The sequence below is a fragment of the Triturus cristatus genome, chromosome 4_2 (assembly GCF_964204655.1).
Source record: "Triturus cristatus chromosome 4_2, aTriCri1.1, whole genome shotgun sequence".
Taxonomy (NCBI): domain Eukaryota; kingdom Metazoa; phylum Chordata; class Amphibia; order Caudata; family Salamandridae; genus Triturus; species Triturus cristatus.
Window position 1 is genome coordinate 252,484,981 of NC_140586.1, and position 19,482 is coordinate 252,504,462.

The following is a 19,482-nucleotide window of genomic DNA, read 5'->3' on the forward strand; positions in this document are numbered from 1 at the left end:
CACCAGTTCCCTTTTGAGCACACACATGGCCAATTTCCGGTCATCAGTCCATCATTGCTAGTTAGCACACATTTCGAGGCTCTGTTTACACACAGTTCCCAGTGGTCAGCTCAAAGTTCTGCAGTAGCATTACACTGAGAGCTGCCTTTTACAATGCAAATATACAAACCAATGCACTTACTACAGTGTCATCCTACTGGTCGCTGCACTTAGGGAGAAATTGCTCCTTTTCCCATTCTGGAGACAGACAGACACACAAGTGTGCACACCTCTCTTTCTGGATCACACTGACTTTCTGAGAAGGTACAACACTGCGAAACACACAGGCTCAAAAAGCTTTAAACAGTGCTTGAGCTTAAAATTCTAATTCTGTCTAGTGATTAATTGAGCACCCACAGCCACAATAAGTGCTCAGTATTGTGTCAGTGAAGCACATGTGCAGAGTAGAATTTGCCACGCAAATCCTCACTGAGAAAGACCAAATCAATGAGAACAGAAAATTAGAACAAGAATTTGAATTTAAAATTATTTATACAGCGCACGTACACCAGCGGTTTCATGGCGCTACAACTGACAGAGAACTGGGCAAGGGAGCTGGAGCTAAGTAAGAAAAAAATGAACTGCTAATGAATTAATTGAAGAATTTAGCAAAGAGATGTGCCTTGAGCTGTTTCCGGAAATGCGGGTACAGGGTTGAAGCTCTACAAGCTAGTTACAACATTGTCAGCAGTCGATTGTTGAAAACATAGTAGAAAAAACATTGATAATAAAATGTCTTTTGTTTCTCTTCACCTTCCTACTTACAGTGATCCAACTCCTGGTTACTTCAATGAAGACCGAAGTCTGGATTTTATGCTGCAGGTGCAGAGTGGCAACAGAATGAAAAAGGTGAGTATTGTATTTTGGGCCTTAATGGCGTGTTGATATAATTGGTTCTCATGTGACGGACACCTGAGAGTTTTTGGCTTTGTTAAAACAACTGCTATGTTCTGAGTCAGATGCAGTGTTGTACCAGTTACCACGTTTCTAGTCCTGCTCTTGTGTTCATGTTCTTTTCCTAACTCTTGGAGGCGGGTGCCACAGAAAGATCCAGCATTCTAGCATTTTCTTCTTACGCCACTTAGTAATTATGCACCTTTAGTTTTTATTTACTGAATATAATAGGATTGCAAATGCAACTACACAAATTGATGTAGTCCTTAAAAGTCCTTCCATTTGGGATCACATGCCTGAAGGATAAATCCAAATAGCTCCCTCCCAAAGGACAACCACCAGAGTCCGTTCCCACAGGCGATCGCCCTGATATTCAATATATCACTTGTATCAAGGATTTACTAGGCTAGCCCTAGTTTTTGGGACATGTCACTTTTGCCGCAGACTTGGATGAGCTATGTGTCTTTCTCTGACGTTTAATTGATAATATGATAATTAACAATAATACAAGCTTTCTGCTCTTTTTCAGGTTTTGGTCATTAATGGTAAAACTGCAGCATCTATTTGGAATATCACCGTACCTTGGCGAAAGCACGAGTCAAAAGCAGCGTCTGTTTTGACTGCAGACATGAAATCGATCTTTCTTTACTGGGGAGAGGAACCTCACCTGGCTTCCAACGGTTCTGTGAGTTTACATTTCACACTTGGGCTTTGACTTGCAATGGGGGCACCGTTTTCAGATGGATACATCTAACCATAGATGCCTCACTTTGTGACTCTCGCAGGCACCAGTTTGGAGCTGGAAACTATTGTAATAGCTCCTGCGTGCCAACAGCACCATCAGCTTTGGTTGCGACTTCTCTCAGATCTTCCTCTGGACATAATGGTACAGCGCTGCATCAAAGTGCTACCTCTGTGTGCTCATGTCCCTTCCTATTTTTGGAGCTCAAAGGCGTGATTCTGGTCCATCACTCCTACCCATTTTTTTATTTTATTTTATTTATTGTTTACTACACACATAGAACCCTGTTTTGGCAGTTTTCAGAGATGTCGCCCCCAAAGATGACAGGATACACATCATACTGTTTGTGTCGGAAGTGAATGTCTGTTCCGGATCTGTATGATTTCTGTTTATGGTGCCCTGAGTCCATGACTCCAAGTTCTGCTGCAAATGTTCACTGATGTGTCTGAAGGCAATCTGGGAATGAGAGATCAAGTTCTATATTGCAGAAATAGAAGCAGGCCTGATCTTTATTGACCACCTTTGTCAGGTAGGCCAAAGCTGAAAGACAAGTCCTGGAACAAATTTAATAAGGACACAAGTAGTGATCCTGAAGTACTTTGACGAGATGCTCCTGATCTAGAGAGAGATCACGCAGTAGGCGCTCTTTACTTCAGACTCCAACTTCGGCATCTGACTCTGACCCTATGATGAATTTAGAGCTGATGTTCCTTGAGCCATCAGTAGCAGCTTGAGACCTTCAAGGACACCATGCTTCAAATCTTTAAAATGGGTTCAGGTCCCTCTGGCCCCACAAATCCAGTAGGGCCCTCAGTTAGGCTTCTGTTGTTAGGCCCTCCCCTGGTGCCAGATGACCCTGGAAGAGGTCAGCCTTCTTACTGACTGACACTTGGCCATGCCTCAACTCCTCTGCAGCATTCCTCGCTGCTTGATCCTTGGTCGGTGCCACATATAGCTCCAGTCATGGTGCTTTTGGATCTATCCCGCTGCGAGTTTGAGTACGGAGCCATCATTGGCAACAATTCATCCTATGTCGAGATACATTATCACCAAAGCTATTAATCAAGCAGACGGTAGCTTTCCTCCAGTGTCTCTGATGATGGCCTTTAACTTGCAATTCGCCAGTGGCTTGGATATATCTCTAGAGTGTGCCCTGAATTTTACCTGAGGATCTCTTGCATAGCAACATGCCTCTTTAGCAGTAGTGGTTGGCTGGCCTGTAGAAATCCTGGAATTAGGAGTCTCAATTGAGCAAACAAGGCACCCTTATAGAAATGATGCATTATGGGCTGCTACCTGAGCTCTTGCTGCCTTTCAGTGAAGCCTTGAATTACCTAATTTTGGCAACTTGGTCACAATCATTCTCTGCTCTTACAGTAAGCCTCCCCATCTCAAGACCTTGGCACAGCATTTGACTCCAGACAGCAGTGTGGTGCAGGCCTCCACGAGTAGTTCTTTGACGACCAACCAGTCCACCAGAAAGGGAATCTGGGTGTGGGGGGGAGGGGGAGGGGGGTGGGGACGTGATGATGTGGATACAATGTTATTTTCTTCTGCCAGTTGGTCTTTGCTCTCGTGGATGCCATTTGCCTTCTGGATTGTTACACAAATCTCCTTTTGGATGTGGCTCACGAGTTGTTGTCGGTTAAACTGAGGCTATTTGCATCCCCAATCCTCAGTGTTCTCGATTGGAATCTACAGATTCTGTTACTGGTACGATGAGCACTAGTCTGACATGACTGGATGCACTCTACAGGTTTTTATGGGAACATCCAGGCCTCTTTGATGGACATGCCATGTGATGCATCTAGGGTTTTCCGCAAGAAGGCTAATGCAACTGTTGAGAGATTTAAAAACACTAAAACTATAGCTTGCCTATTGGCGATACTTCCCCCTGCTCTTCACTTTCATCAGCAATGTAGAAAGTTGAGGCTACTAGAGGGGCTGCGTGTATCGCTAGTGACCAGGCTCTCAATCTGTGTGACCACTCATGCAGACTATTTGTGGTGGCAGGGGGCATGCCGAAGAACAAGGTTAACAATTGGAGTAGCGCTCCGCCTCCTCCTCCTCTTCCTCCTCCTCCTCATCCTCTTTGAGCACCCCCACTAAACCGCTTTAGTTTGCCCTCCAGCCATCATGGCTGGTGGGCCGCAGGATCCAGCACTGCCTGCCTTATTGGCACTCTATCATATCGAACCAGTTGGTCCTACAAATTGTTAAGTTTGGCTACTCCGTTCCGTTTCTGGATATTCCCCCTCATGTTTCACCACTTTACACTCAGACAATGGTGGATCACTCCAGTATTCTGTCCAAAGAAATGCTGATGTTGCTTGTCAAAGGGATGATCAAACTCATGCCAGCCCGAGAGATGGCCGAGTTGCGACGTTCTGTACTTTCGGTTCCCAAGTCGAACAGTAGGTATGAAACTGATTCTCCCCCTTAGGTTAATGAATTGTCAAGAAAGTGAACTTTAAAATGATGACGCTTGCTAAGGTCCTGCTGGCCATGAATCCAAACTGAACGGTGTCCCTGTACTGCAGGGCGTGTATATTCATATGCTTGTGCTTCAGTCCAAAATAAAGAATTTCAACTTTGAGCTCGGGTCAAACCTCTTCCAATTCACCATCCTGCCCATTGGCATTTCATTGGTCCTTCTGGTCTTAATGAAGGTCATGTAGATGGTTGAGGCACATCTTTGCAGGTCAAGCATACTCCTATTCCTGTTCCTTGATGACTAGCTGCTGAAGGCAGGATCACCTCAGCTAGTATCAGACAACCTTCAGACGAGGATGTCAATACTGTCTACTCAGGGATTTTCCATCTATGAGGCCAAGTCCCATCTTCATCCTTCTATGGCAGGGTTATTCAGTGTAGGTCCTGGAGGGCTAGATCCATGTCAGATTTTCATGATAACTACTTTTATCTAAATGAGGATATGCTAAACATCTGGCATAGATCCGGCACTCCAGGACTGACATTGGAGAACCCTGTTTTAAGGCTTCTCTTTATAGGGACTGTCCTGGATACCGTTGTTATGAAAGTAATTTCTGATCAAGACTTCTAGCCGCAGATTCCTCACTTTTTTAATTTTCCCCTGCGTCATAATGGATCCGGACACTCTTCGGCAGTACCTCTACGCACTAGCATGTGACACTGCTCTACTCCGGAAATTACATATGGAGCCTATATAAGCGCCACTCCCGCGTGCAGAAATCAGTTTTTATTTTCACTCCACCAGACGCTGATCCAGAGCTCACTCGTCTCTCAGAGAGACTTTTCCTCTATATTTTCTACAGCATGTAAGGTATGTCAGTCACCCACTAAAACAGGGTTTAAGCCCAGTAGGGACTGTCACAAACAAATGTCTGTGACAGATCCTCATCAGATGTGCCTATGCTGTCTAGGGTCGACTCCCAGTTCAAAGACTTGCAGTGACTGTGCGCCCATGCTAGAGGTTAAACTTTACATTGCCAAGTATTAGGAGACTCTTCACTGAGACCGATCTAAGTCGCGGTCCAGGTCCAAGGTTCGGTCCTGTTCCCGCTTCAGGAGTCACAGACACTACTCCAGAGAAAGCTATTTGTTGCCATCCAAATCGTCTGATAAGGCAAAAAGAAACCCTAGAAATCAAAGTGGGACTTGGTCCCCTCTCACCTCTCTCATTCGCCTGAGCAGGTGAGGAGGCTGTGCCATGGCTCTCGATCTTGTTCCTCACCCGACTTCAGAGTTGAACACACAATTGGTTCCAGCACAACCTGAGTTTCCAGGTCCATCTGCCCCTCCACAACAGATCAAAGAGTTCTGTGCAGCCTTGCTCTGGCTTTTCGGATCCTTGCTGACTTTCTCTGGTGTGTCTTTGGGCCCCAAGGAGCCAATAGGCCTAACATCTGCAGTACCACTAGTGGGTTTGTGTCAGCACCAGTTTGACCTTCCGAGCCCTTTACTACGATTCACGCTGGTGCCTGGGACTTCAACGCTTGTACCGAATCCATCAACGGCAGATGAGGAGATACCCATAGTACTGTCCGTCTCGGAGTCTACGCCGATCCAACCTCAATCAGGACTGAGCCAGATGACAATCGAGGCGTCACTCCCTTCACTTGATTTGCCACCTCCACATGGGAGACAACACACTCTACATTCACTTTATGGCACAGACTCAGAGAATTATTGTGAGAAGCTGGCCTGGTATACGATGTACACTTGGGTAAATGGACACCCTGCACCAGACCAAACCATATACTAATAAAGTGGTATAAGAATCACGACTCGGATCAAGACGCGGTCTACAGGACGTAGAAGTGCCGTGCCCCAAAGGAATCACCCAAGATGAGTAGCTGGGAATCCCACGGGGTCCTGTGCAGTGTGGGAATACGACCGCGTTCTCCATACAGTCCACGTGTAAGTCGCGGTTGGAATTTTAAAGATTAAGGACCTTTCCCAGTGGGCCCTGAAGAAACTCTGTGGAAGATAGATGGTTGGAGAGCCACCCCATCCGTGGATACCCTAGTACCCATGTTACCTACACAAGGGAAGACCGGTGCATAGGTGTGAAGTGGTGTTGGAAGCAGCAGTCTAACCCATTGGAGGACTAAAGGAAAGTGCAGCTGCTGATGAAGGAGAAAGTGTCCTGTGGAATCTGAAGGTGGATTCTAGATGAGAGGTACCCGCAAGCAGAGGGGACAGAGTCTGTCACTCAGGAGTGACCAGGAGATCTGGAAGACAAATGCCCACCAATTTCGTGAGTTGCAGGAGAGTTAACAAGGACCTTGACTCTGCAGCTGTGAGGACCAGACGGCGCTGAGGAAGACCAGGAGCCGTGCACGAGCTGTCCCATGTCGGATGTCGATTGCTGAGGGGGTCAGTGTTAGGCGGGAGCACCAAAACGCCTTGGCAAATGCAACCAACGCAGAAGTTGAAGAAGGTGCAATGTCGGGACCAGCAAGGTCTTGGGAATCCCCACAAGCAGGGGAGTCAGAGCAGGCCCGAGCAATTGGGGGAGCCCAACAGAAGTAAAGGTGACCCTCAAATGGACCCACAGGTCGGAGTTACTGGAGTCACGAGAGGACCACAAGCAGCTCACCAAAGATGCAGGCCACAATGCACACGATGCGGTGTGGCCGAAGATTCTGATCACTGGAAATGGTAGAGGTTGGGGCTACTTGGAGCCCGAAGATCTTCTTGGAAGGAAGCCAGCAAGCCTTTGCAATTACAAGTTGACGCGGTGCACAGGGATTCGATAATTGTACCCCCCACGAGGGCTTCTGGCCTCAAACTTGGTAAGAGGGCAGGGCAGGCCTCGAGAGCTGTGGAGAACCACCTTCTGTGTTGCAGAACCTTTCTGAGTCAAGAGGAGCTCAGGATCAGCAGACCGGTCGACTTCGTTGTGGAGCCTGCAAATGCAGGGAAATGACTCCTTCACTTCAAGGGAGATTCCTTCAGGTGTCTTTGATGCCCACAGGCCTTGGAAGGTTCTGGTATGGTGCAAAGGCACAGACGATGCAGCAGACTGGAAGGGAGAAGAAGTCGAGCCCAAACGAAGTCCAGCGAAGCCCAGACTGCCGAGACGGTAGAAGAAAAAGTGGTGTCTGATCTGAATCTTGTCCCACGACGAATCAAGGGACCCACCCACAGGCAAGCCCTAAGTACCCTTAGGAAAGGGTTGGGATGATTCAGGGGACCCTCCCAGGGGAGGGTCTGCACAGGGGGGAGGTTACGCCCATGTCCTTTGTCCAGTTTTGCGCCAAAGCGTGAGCCAACGGCTCCCAGGACTGGTTTGAACTGGACTATGCATGGGGACACCAAATGTGCCCCTCATGCAGACTGAGTGGCGCTGGCAAGCACACCCACTCTGCCCCAATACACTAAATCCTGTTTGGGAGGTGGTCACACCTCCCTGTGACAGGATGCCTATTGTTCTGCCTTCCCCTGCTTGAGCTTGGCTCATTAGCAGGAGAGCAGAATCGGGTCTTTGGTCGGCAGCAACCATTTTTGCTGTCCGGGTCTAGAAGACTTGTGCTGGGACATGGAGAGCCTAACGGAGGGCTCTTCCAGTGCTTGGAATCATATCTCCCACACTATTTACAGTGTGGAGGTATGATTCCAACATGTTTGATACCAAACATGATAGGATTTGTTGCAGCCAGTTTTGAGATGGTCATTGCGTAATTACGCGGTGCAAATCCATATGGTATATGGCTGCTTCACTTACAACCCGGGAGAATGGACTCCGTAGGCTGTAGGGGTATCCTGCTCATGCAAGGGCACCCTCACATTTGGAACCAAGCAACCTGCCTTCAGGATTGCAAAGGCCTGCTGTATGGGTGACTTATAGTTTTTGAGTGCAGTGACCTTAGATATAGGAAATCTATATCTTTAGTAAGTGGTGGTAGCACCATCTTACATAGGCTGCCATGGCAGGCCTGTAGTTCCATTTTGAATAGTCTCCCATGGGTGGAATAATGTATACTTCAGCCCATGGGAGACCTCTGGGTACCTATCCCCTGGGTACCTTAGTACCATATACTAGGGACTTATAAGGGTACCTCGGTATTCAATCTGGGATGTACCCAAGTACTGAACTTAATAATTTAAGGGAGAAAGCAGAGAGACTGGGGTCCTGATTAGCAGGATCACAGTCAGACAAGTCAAAAACAGCTTGGCACCAGGCAAAAAGTTGGGGTAACCATAAAAGCAGATCCTACTTTCCTACAATGATTATGATGCAGGTGATGAGATCGCTCAGCCTTATCAAGATAACTGTTGGCATGTTGATTTGCAGGACGCTAGTGGTCTCGATACCTCCCCTGAAACGGGCCTTCTCTCTTCCTCCTTTCTGCCCCCCAGACTAGCCAGAAAGAAATCTGCTTCCTATGCCATGGTAATGCATGAGGTGGCCGAAGTACTAGATCTCCAGCTCCCCACCTCGGAGGTTAAAACTAATGTTTTAACAGAAGTTCTTCAGCTGTGGCAGACATCTTCTATGCTGCTGGTACCATTTAATGTGGCAAGAACAGTTACCTGATTTGGAGGCTTGGAAAAACCTTGCTCCAACCCTCCAGTAAGCGCACAAATTGCCAGACGCCATTGCCCTGTGCAACACTGCGTTCCTCGCTCTGTACCTTTCTAAAGAAAGTTTAGTCGTGTACGCGTCCACAAACCGGTATAACCCCAAAATGTTTTCTACTGCTCCTCCCAATAGGGAGTCTAAATAAGTGGAAACATTGGGGAAGTGAGGTGTTTTTCTACCATCCTGGCTTTCTGATCTGTAAACTCCAGCTGCCTCCTGGGATGCTCTTTTCTTACCCTTTGGGACTCGGTGGTGCATATCCTCCCTGGTGTCCCTGAAGATCTCAGACTTGTCCTTGCTCAGGCTATCCAAGATGGTAGTGATGCGGTCAAGATCACTATTCATTTTGGCTTGGACAACATTGATTCAGTTGGGTGAGCCATGGACTCCAGTGTTGCCTTCACCACCTTTCGTGGCTGCCATCAACCCAGATCTCAGGCGATGCCCAGTCATCCCTTATGGACATGCCCTTCAACGGGACTCACTTTTTTCGGGGGCAAGGGTGATTATGCTTTAGAGCAATTTATGGAGAACAGCGCTACTACACGATCACTGGGGTTATCCTCGCCAACCGCACCAACCTTTCTGCTCCTATTGTGGATTTGGTAGAGCTGTCATATACTAAGTGTCGGTCCAGCCACAGCAAGGAACTTGGCAGGTTTGCAATCTCAATGTTGTGGTGCCTGCAGCCTAGGTCAACGGGCTGCCCAGACCACTGCACCCCCACCTGCAACACCGCTTTAATGTGCTCTTGGGGGAACACAGTCACCGGTGGGAGGCAGGATCCAACAATTCTTCCCAGGTTGGCAAGCAAGAACATCGGACAGGTGGGTTCTGCAGAACGTTCACAGGGCATTTGCTTGACCCGTCCTCTCTTCTCCGCCACACCTTCGACCATCACCCCAGTGACTAAAGACGATTTCTTCATTTTGCGACAAAAGTGTGGTCGAGAGGGTACCAGCGCCATAAGTATTGCGTGGCTATTATTCCTGCTACTTTCTAATGCCCAAAAAGGAAGGATGCCTTTGTCCTACTTTAGAGCTGCATTCTCTCAATGCCTTCCTCTGGAAAAGAAATTCAAAATGCTCACCCTGGCCCAGGTCCCATCTGTCCACAACACTGGAGACTTAATGTTTGCATTGGAGCTGTAGGATGCCTATTTCAATATATCGTCCTGCTGGCCCATTATTGCTACCTGCAGTTTGCGGCGGGACAGGGGCATTTGCAGTTTGCTGAGCTCCTCTTTGGGTTTGCCAGTATCCTCAGGTCATCACAAAATTATGGCAGTGGTAGCAGCACACCTTCAGAGGTCCAGGATACCATTCATCCCCTATTTTGACTGCAGGCTGTTAAGGACATGGCTCACCCCAGGCAGTCATCAACAACCTCCAGACTACAGCAAACCTCCTATCGTCTTTGGGGTTCACTATCAAGGTGCCAAAGTCACACCTGACCCTTTCTCAGACGCTCCCCCTCATTGGAGCCATTTTTGATATGGTTCAGTTTTGTGCCTTTTCCCTAGAAAAGAGTCCAGGAGATTCGGGCTGTGATCGAAGTCTTTTAACCTCGGACTTGGATTTTAGTGAGGTCGACTCTGAGGCTGATGAGGTTCAACATTCTTTAAGTCTCCGGTTGTTATGCGCTTTTTGAAAGGTTTACAACATTTGTTTCTTCCCTCTCCCTTTGTCATGCTGCTGTGGGTCCTTAACTTGGTTCATATGTTGTTAGCGTGAACTCCAATCAAGCTGCTTCACAGCTGCTCTGTATGGCTCCCTACCCTCAAGACTCTTTGTCGTCATTACATCAGCATGGCGAGTGAGTGAGCTTCAAGCTCTGTGTCAAACCGCCTTACACCACTTTATTCCCAGACTAATTGGTTCTGCTGATGTGAGCATCTTTCTTATCAAAAGTTGTGACGCTGTTCCACGTCTCTCAATCCATCCTCGTGTCTGCGTTCTCTGCTCTGTCTCACCCCTCCAAGAAGGAGAGACTGCACCGCTTGGACCCCAAACAAGCGCTCAGCTTCTACATAGATCTACCTAATCCATACTAGGTGGACTATCTGCTCTTTGTAGGGTTTTCTAGAGCGCATAATTTCAAGCCTGCTCAGAAGAGAACCACCTTCTGCTAGATCGTGCCCTGCATTAAGATCTGCTATGCATTGGCTTAAAAGCAGCCTCAGGAAGCACTGCATGCTCATTCTACTAGGACCACAGCTGCTACCACTGCGTTAGCAAGTGAGTCCCTGTCCTAGACACTTGCCAGGTGGCTATGTGAGTGTCCCTCCATACATTCACAAAGCACTATTGTCTTGATGGTCAGGTTCGCCAAGAGGGGCATTTTTCCTGCCGGTCCTGCAGGACTTTCTTGTTTGAGTCCCTTCACAGATTTGCCTCCAAAAAGGCACTGCTTTGGTATCTATGTCTAAAAGTCTCTATCAGAAGAACAAGTTACTTACCTTCAGTAATGCTCCTCCTGGTAGAGACTGTATCTAGCCGCAGATTCCTCACCAACCCTCCCAGACTGCATGTTCTGTAATTGGCTTCTATCCGTTAATAAGATTCCACTACAGTTTGCGTTTGGGGCTCTCTGTGTGGCACGTACACTCTCAAAAGCAACTGACGTCGCGTGCGGGAGTGGTGCCTATATAGGCTCCACACATCATTTGAGCTAAACTACATAGGAGCAGAACAACACTGCACCACCTGCCAGCACCCAGAGTGTCAGACCTAGCGGATTCTGGCTGGCTGGGACACATCAAAATCAGACTGAATCCACCGTCCTAGATAGAATGAGTAGGATACACTTGTGTGATAGCCTGTGCTCAACCTTGAGTAGCTTGGCACAGAGCAGTCAGGCTTATCCTCAGGGTGAAAGTGTAAAGTATTGACACAACACCACCCTCGCAACACACTGAGTACACTACAAAAAGACTCCGCACCGTATGTTTTAAACACTGGTCTTTGTATTATAAACGCATAGAAATCAAAATGACATACACATTAAATATATACTTTTCAGTTATATGCAACTGTCAAACTCTCCTATTAGCAGCAGAACAGCATGAACATATATGTTCCAGTCAAAGGTATTCGCTTGCCCCGTTATCCCCTCAGCCTCGTAAGCAATAAACTAATGTGCATACTTTCCCAGGGTGTTGACGAGCCAAGCGATATCTCCCACATCAAAAACGACAACCATGTATGCAGGTCGTTCAGAGGTATTCCACTTTCCCGCTAACACATTAGCATAAAACACAACATTCCCAATATCGCATACCCCGTACAGTTGTAATGGTCAAGAAATCGCAGTGTTCAAGGCATATGAGCTGCAGATTACACATTATGCATCAATCGCCATCTGGTATTGGGCCCGGATGTTTGCACGAGGTAGGTGACTCCTCCCTTGGATCATAGTGCGCATGGGCATTGGCTCCATCCTAAGATTGGTTTTTTTCCCGCCATCGGGCTCGGATGTGTTCACGCGCTCCAGTTCGGAACCGTTAACGGTTTTCTCTTTCGACGCGCAATCCTTCCCTTCTCGACAGTATTGTTTCGATCGCGTTTCCCAATCCACGCGACTCTTCAACTTCGAAGTCTTCGATTCCGGTCGTCGACGAAGGCCTTCGGGCCTACCTGGGCCTCATCTCCGGCTCATGGAAAGGCCGCCATTCAAAAAGTGTCCTCGATGTGGGTTGAAGTTTCCCCACACCGACCTGCATGAGGTGTGCAACCTCTGCCTCTCACCAGAGCGCGAGGCCAGAGACAGTCCAGCTTGCGCCTCCTTCTGCTCCAAGAAGACGATCCGGGACCGACGAGCTAGAAGAACAATGGCTCGCTCGTCATCTTCGATCCCCGACGACATCTTCCAAGAAGGCGTCGATGTTCCAGAGCAAGGTCGGGTCGAAGAAAGCCTCATCAGTGCCTCCGAAGCAGATGACTCCGACGTCGAGGACATCACTCCAGCTCAGAGGGCCGTGAGTACAGACGTCGACCCCAACCCCCACTCGACACGATCAATAAAGGCTTCGGTACCACCTCCACCTTCGGGCCCAGGTGCACACCGAGAGACTGCTTCCCATGCCCCGCCTTCGGGCCAGGTAAAGAAGCCTACTAAGCCTTTAGGTGACTCGGGCTCGAGTCAGCCTACCCTCGGTGCCAAAAAACATACACAGGCACCGAAAAAGAAGACGTCCTCTCCCTCATCCATGCCGACCGCTGCTGCGACATCTAAGCACTCGGCGTCGAAGGCTAGCACTGGTTCCTCGGCACCGACAACACCCTCGGAGCCGACCAAAAAACGGCCACCAAAGGGTCCCGACTCCCATTCTTCGAATCCGAAGACCTCGGAACCAAAAAAACAACAGGTTCCATCAGACAAAGACACTGCAAAACTGCACTGTTCCAAACCCAGAACCGCTACCCAGTCGGCGCCAAGAAAGCATACGGCACCATAGCCGTCGACTCCAAAGGATCTGCCTCCCACAGAAGAACTGTTTCGCCCAGATCCTACCCAAAAGACTCTTGTGAAGAATCCTAAGACTGGTCATTTAATGCTTAGCATCAAGAAAAGACCCCTAGATACGCCTGCACCGGCCCCACCACCGAAAAAGGGAGACTTTGCTACCTCTCCATTAAGGATCCCTTCTCCTCTTCCTCCTCCTCCTCACTGCTCTCCTACACCATCACCTACTCCAGTAGATGATGATGATGCCAACACCTCAGATGGTGCAGGGGGAGGTGCGGACGATCAACCCCTAGGGGACCCTACCCCTACTGGCTCCCCAGACCCCTGGGATGATTACAGTGTCCCAGACGTCCCTTACACCCCACAAGACGACATCTATCCCTCCAGGCCTTCCTCTCCAGAGGACAATATCGGCTTCAACCAGCTCCTCCACAGAGCTGCCCAGTACCACAGGGTGGCCCTTCATACAGACCCCGTGGAGGAAGATTTTCTCATGAACACTTTTGACACCACATAAAGGTCCACCTCAATTTTACCCATGCTTAAAGGGGTCATTAAGCATGCACCAGAGGTCTTTAAAGACCCGGTTAGGGCTCGAGTCATCAACCAGAGAGCACCTCTAGACACCCTCGTAGTTTCCAATGCGAGTAAGAGAGCCAATTCCCAAACATCAGGTGACGCACCACCACCAGATAAGGAATATAAACTCCTGGACGCCTCTGGCAAGCGCACAGCGTCACAGGCAGCAAACATATGGCGCATTGCCAATACACAAGCGCTGTTAGCTAGGTATGACAGGGCACATTATGATGAGCTTGAGTCCATAATGCAACACCTCCCAGACAGGTATAAAAACAGAGCCAATGAACTCATACAAGAAGGTAAAACCATCACTAACACCTCCATACGTTGTGTCTTAGATGTCGCAGATACCGCCTCAAGGGCAATAAACACCAGTGTCCTTCTGCGTAGGCATGCCTGGTTACGCATCTCAGGTTTTAAACCTGAAGTCCACAGTACCATACTCAATCAGCCATACGATGAGCAACACCTATTTGGCCCTAATGTGGACGTATCACTTGAAAAAATGAAAAAGGATACCGACACAGCCAAATCTATGGGAACCTTGCAGTCGCAAGCTCCCAGACGTTCCTTTCGTCGCTCATCCTTCAGAAGCACCCACAGAGGTTACTCCTCTGATAGCCCCTCCACTTCTTACAAAGCTCCCACCCAATCCACCTTTACTAGAGGTTACCAAAAGAGGCGGTTACAGGGGGAATAACAACAAAGGCAGAGGCAAAAACAACTCCCGCTCTGCCTCCACCCCCACCCCATGACTTCCCTCCACTTCCCCCAGACCATTCCACTCCAGTCGAGGGAAGACTCCACCAATTCCTCCCTGCCTGGGCAAACATCACTTCAGACAGGTGGGTGCAACAGATAATTAAATCAGTCTCGAACTAACATCTACCCCCCTAAACATACCACCCAAACAGAGTCCAATGTCACAAGAACATTTGTCACTCCTAAAGCATGAGGTAATCTCCCTCCTACAAAAAAGTGCAATAGAACCAGTTTGCATGCACCAACAAAACAAAGGAGTTTACTCCCTCTATTTTCTCATACCAAAAAAGGACGGCTCTCTAAGGCCTATTCTAGACCTCAGACCCCTAAACCTATACATCCACTCAGACCATTTCCACATGGTCACACTTCAGCAGGTCCTTCCTCTGCTTTCACAGGGCGACTTCCTTGCTACCCTAGACCTCAAGGATGCCTATTTCCACATTCCCATTCACACCGCTCACAGAAAATATCTCAGAATCGTAGTGGACGGTCAGCACTATCAATTCAAAGTACTCCCATTCTGAGTCACCACAGCACCAAGAGTGTTTACCAAGTGCCTAGCGGTAGTGGCAGCACACCTTAGAAGACAACACATCCATGTATTCCCATATCTAGACGACTGGCTCATAAAAGCCATCTCATACAATCAGTGTGTACAACACACTCATGCCACTATTCAACAACTTCACGACCTGGGGTTCACAGTAAACCACGCCAAGTCTCAGCTGCAACCGTCCCACACGCAACAATACTTCGGGGCCACAGTAGACACCTCAAAGGCGCTAGCCTGTCCCAGTCACGCCAGGATAGCAAGCATACAGGCTCTTCTCACCAAATTCCAACCGCAACACTCTCTTCCAGCTCGAGTGTTCATGCAACTCGTAGGAATGATGGCCTCTTGCATATTCATAGTGCCTCATGCAAGACTCTAGATGCGTCCTCTCCAAGAGTGCTTAGCACGCCAATGGAACCAGGCTCAAGGCCAACTAACAGATCTGGTGTTGGTAGACGGTCGTACCCACCGCTCTCTGCAGTGGTGGAACACCAAGAACCTTTCCAAAGGGCGACCGTTCCTAGAGCCGATTCCTCAAATAGTTATGACGGTGGACGCATCGCTCTCCGGCTGGGGAGCTCAATTACTACATCACACCATGCAGGGCAGGTGGACACCTCAACAAAAGTTACTCCACATCAATCACCTGGAGTTACTAGCCATATTCCTAGGTTTAAAAGCATTTTAAAAACGCATATCGGGCAAGGCTGTCTTAGTCCGCACCAACAACATGACAGCCATGTATTATATACAAAAACAAGGCGGAACACACTCTCTGCAGCTCTCTCAGCTGGCACAGAACATATGGAGGTGGGCTATACCTCAGAACATTTTTCTCCTAGCCCAACATGTCCCAGGAGTCCAAAACACCAGAGCCGATCTGTTGAGGCGTCAAACACAACAGATCCACGAGTGGGAACTTCATCCACAAGTTCTTCAACCGTTTTTTCAAACATGGGGGCAACCACAGATAGACCTCTTCGCCACCCAAGAAAACACCAATTGCTCAAGCTTCGCCGCCAGATATCCTCACCCATTGTCCAAAGTCAATGCAATATTGGTGAACTGGTCAGGCAGATTTGCGTACGCTTTTCCGCCTCTCCCACTTATTCCACTAGAGGTGCGCAAACTACAGCAACACTCCTTAACGCTCATCCTAGTTGCTCCAACTTGGGCCAGACAGCCATGGTACACCACATTGCTGGAACTATCCGTAGTTCCGCACCAAAAATGACACCTCTCTCCACGCCTTTTAACCCAGCACCATAGAGAGATCCAACACCCACACCCAGACCCAGCTCAGCTCAACCTAGCAATTTGGCTCCTGAAGTCCTAGAGTTCGGTTACCTTAACCTTCCTCCTGACTGTATGAACGTCCATAAAAGAAGCTAGACAACCTACCACTAGAGCATGCTATGCAGCCAAGTGGAAACGATTTGTAATATAATGTCATAACAACAACACCGATCCCCTAGATGTGTCTATCCAACGCATCATAGGCTACTTACTACACCTCCAAAGATGCAACTTAGCCTACATGTCTATTAGACTGCATCTTGCTGCCATAGCAGCATATCTACAAAATAGACAACCTCTATCACTTTTCAGAGTACTTGCCGTAAAGGCCTTTATGGAGGGACTCAAAAGAATAATTCCCCCCAGAGTACCACCTTCACCTGTGTGGAATTTAAACATCGTTCTCACAAGATTAATGGGGCCTCCATTTGAACCTCTACATAAATGTGAGCTACAATTCTTAACATGGAAAACTGCTTTCCTAGTAGCCATTACTTCTCTACGAAGAGTTAGCGAACTACAAGCACTAACCATTCAGGAACCTTTTCTGCAGATGCATCATAAGGTTGTTCTCCGAACTAATCCTAAATTCCTCCCTAAAGTCATTTCTCCCTTCCACCTCAATCAATCTGTAGAGCTGCCTGTATTCTTCTCGCAGCCACAAACAGCCGCAGAAAGAGTTGTTCACACCTTAGATGTCAAAAGAGCACTCCTGTACTACATAGAGAGAACGCAACCTTTTCGCAAGACCAAACAGCTATTCGTGTCTTTCTCGCCACCACACAAAGGCAACCCCATATCAAAATCAGGGATAGCTAGGTGGATTGTCAAATGCATACAAATTTGCTACCTCAAAGCAAAACGTACATTATCTGTTCCTCCTAAAGCCCACTCTACACACAAGATAGGGGCTTCAATGGCATTTTTAGGGAACATTCCCTTAGACGATATCTTCAGAGCAGCTACATGGTCTACACCGCAAACATTCACAAAACACTATTGTGTAGATGTGCAAACTAAACAACGGGGTAGTGTGGACCAAGCTGTACTCAAAACACTATTTCAGACTACTCCCAACAGATACTGGTGGTCGCCGCTAGGAGGGGATACTGCTATACAATCTATGCATAGTGTGTAATCTGCAGCTCATATGCCTCAAACAGAATATGCTACTTACCAGTATGCATCTGTTCTTGGCATGTAGAGCTGCAGATCTACACACGCCAACCCGCCTCCCCGGCTACCTGTATCTGTTCCAGTATTATCTTATTTAGATACAGCATACATGGGCATCTTTACTGTTTCTTACAAAACTCCATTTCCCCGCTGGCGAAAAACAATCTGAGGATGGAGCAGATGCCCATGCGCACTATGATCCAAGGGAGGCGTCTCCTACCTCGTGACATCCAAAGACTTTCCAAGACAAAAACAAGTGCAAACATCCGGGCCCAACACCAGATGGCGATCTATGCATAGTGTGTAGATCTGCAGCGCTACATGCCAGGAACAGATGCATACTGGTAAGTAGCATATTCCTTTTTTGGGCTATGCCTCGTGGGCCAGCCATCCATACTACCCCAGCCAATGATGCACGTGGCATCCGCTGACAACACTTTGATTAGTTTGTGGGGACCTTTTAAAGCGGAAGGAAACAGTTACTTGGTTTCGACCCTCCAGATTAGGCCTTCAGGAACCCAGCAGCACCTTCATGAGTGCAGTATCGCTATCCCTCCCCACCGTAGGCAAAAGACTGTGACACCGTAAGCTTGCCAACTTTCAAATTGGAGCAATGTTTCCCCTCACGGGAAGGTGCGCGCTGCAATTGCTCCAGGCAGCCAGTCGTGGGTGCACACAAGGCACAACAAGATCTCTCTGATCCAGTCACGATCTTCTCAACAGGGTACCTTGTGGCCTGGGTCTGAGAGGAGGAATCCAGCAACCTCAGACAGAGGGCACAATGTCGGGCACTGTTGTGCTCCAAATCTGGAGGTTGGAGACTCTCTAGGCTTCCAGCTCGGGTCCCGTGGACTCGGCAAACATTCCCCAACGCCCCTCGGACACCACAGAGTGTGAGGTATCTCAGGTTTCCCGTTGCAAGCATGGGTCCCTTGGACTTGACAAACTTCCCCAGAACTCCTCAAACTATTCACTTTCCGGCATCCCAGGTGGGCCGCTGATCTTTACAAGCACACCCCTCTGCACAGTGTGATAACGGTGTACATGAGGATGGTCCTGGTCCCAACCGACGATCACTTCCACCCGTTTCCACCTCACGCGTGTGCAGTCCTTACGATCTTGTGGAAACTGGGAGATCCTTTTTGTCCCTGGGATCTCGTGGATAGAAGGCCTGCCAACCAGCTCTTGGAAGATTTCCTCCACCGCTGGGAGGAAATCACCTCTGGTTCTTGCAGTGGTCCTCCAGCGATACTGCCTAGAACTTCTCACACCTCCCCACACATTCCACTCCGCGCGCTTTCCCTCAGCAGAGATCATCTTCGACTCCTTCAAGAAGAGGTGCAGCCTCCCCTTCTGAAGGGGGCAATGGAGAGGGAGTGTCTCTGCCGAGGTAAGAGCATTTATTCACTTTACTTCTTCATTCCCAAGAATGACTGCTCCCTCAGACCAATCTTAGACCTCAGGCCCCTCAACAGACACATCCCATTGGAACATTTCCACATGACACCCATGGAGGACATCATTCCTCTGCTCCAGCAAGGTGACCTCATAACTCCATTGGACCTTAGTGACGTGTACTTTCATATACCCTTCCACGCTGCTCACTGGCGCTACCTCAGATTTGTGGTATGTGGCCAGCACTACCACTTCAAAGTACTGCACTTTGGGGTGACCAAGTGCAGTAATAGCCCCCTTATGAGGGGCGGCCAACAATTGGCAGATAAAATGTGCTGGCAGGCAGCAGTACCTAGACCACGCTCAGGCTGCAATCTCTCTGCTCCACAGCCTGGGATTCAAGATAAATGCTAGCAAGTCACACCTTCAACCCCTGCAGGTCCAGCCCTTACAAATAAACGCCTACCCCAACCAACAGAGGGCGTTGGCATTTCAGCTGCTGCT

The 19,482-nt window shown here is 48.5% G+C and overlaps 1 protein-coding gene across 1 annotated transcript in view; it reads left to right on the top strand.

The window, feature by feature from the left end:
- FAM234B (family with sequence similarity 234 member B) overlaps positions 1-19,482 on the top strand; it is a 276,924-nt gene that overhangs the window by 215,803 nt on the left and 41,639 nt on the right. Inside the window, exons 9-10 of the mRNA XM_085601440.1 lie at positions 807-888; positions 1,463-1,618. Coding sequence (XP_085457566.1) covers positions 807-888; positions 1,463-1,618 — 238 coding nt within the window. The remainder of the gene's footprint in view (positions 1-806; positions 889-1,462; positions 1,619-19,482) is intronic.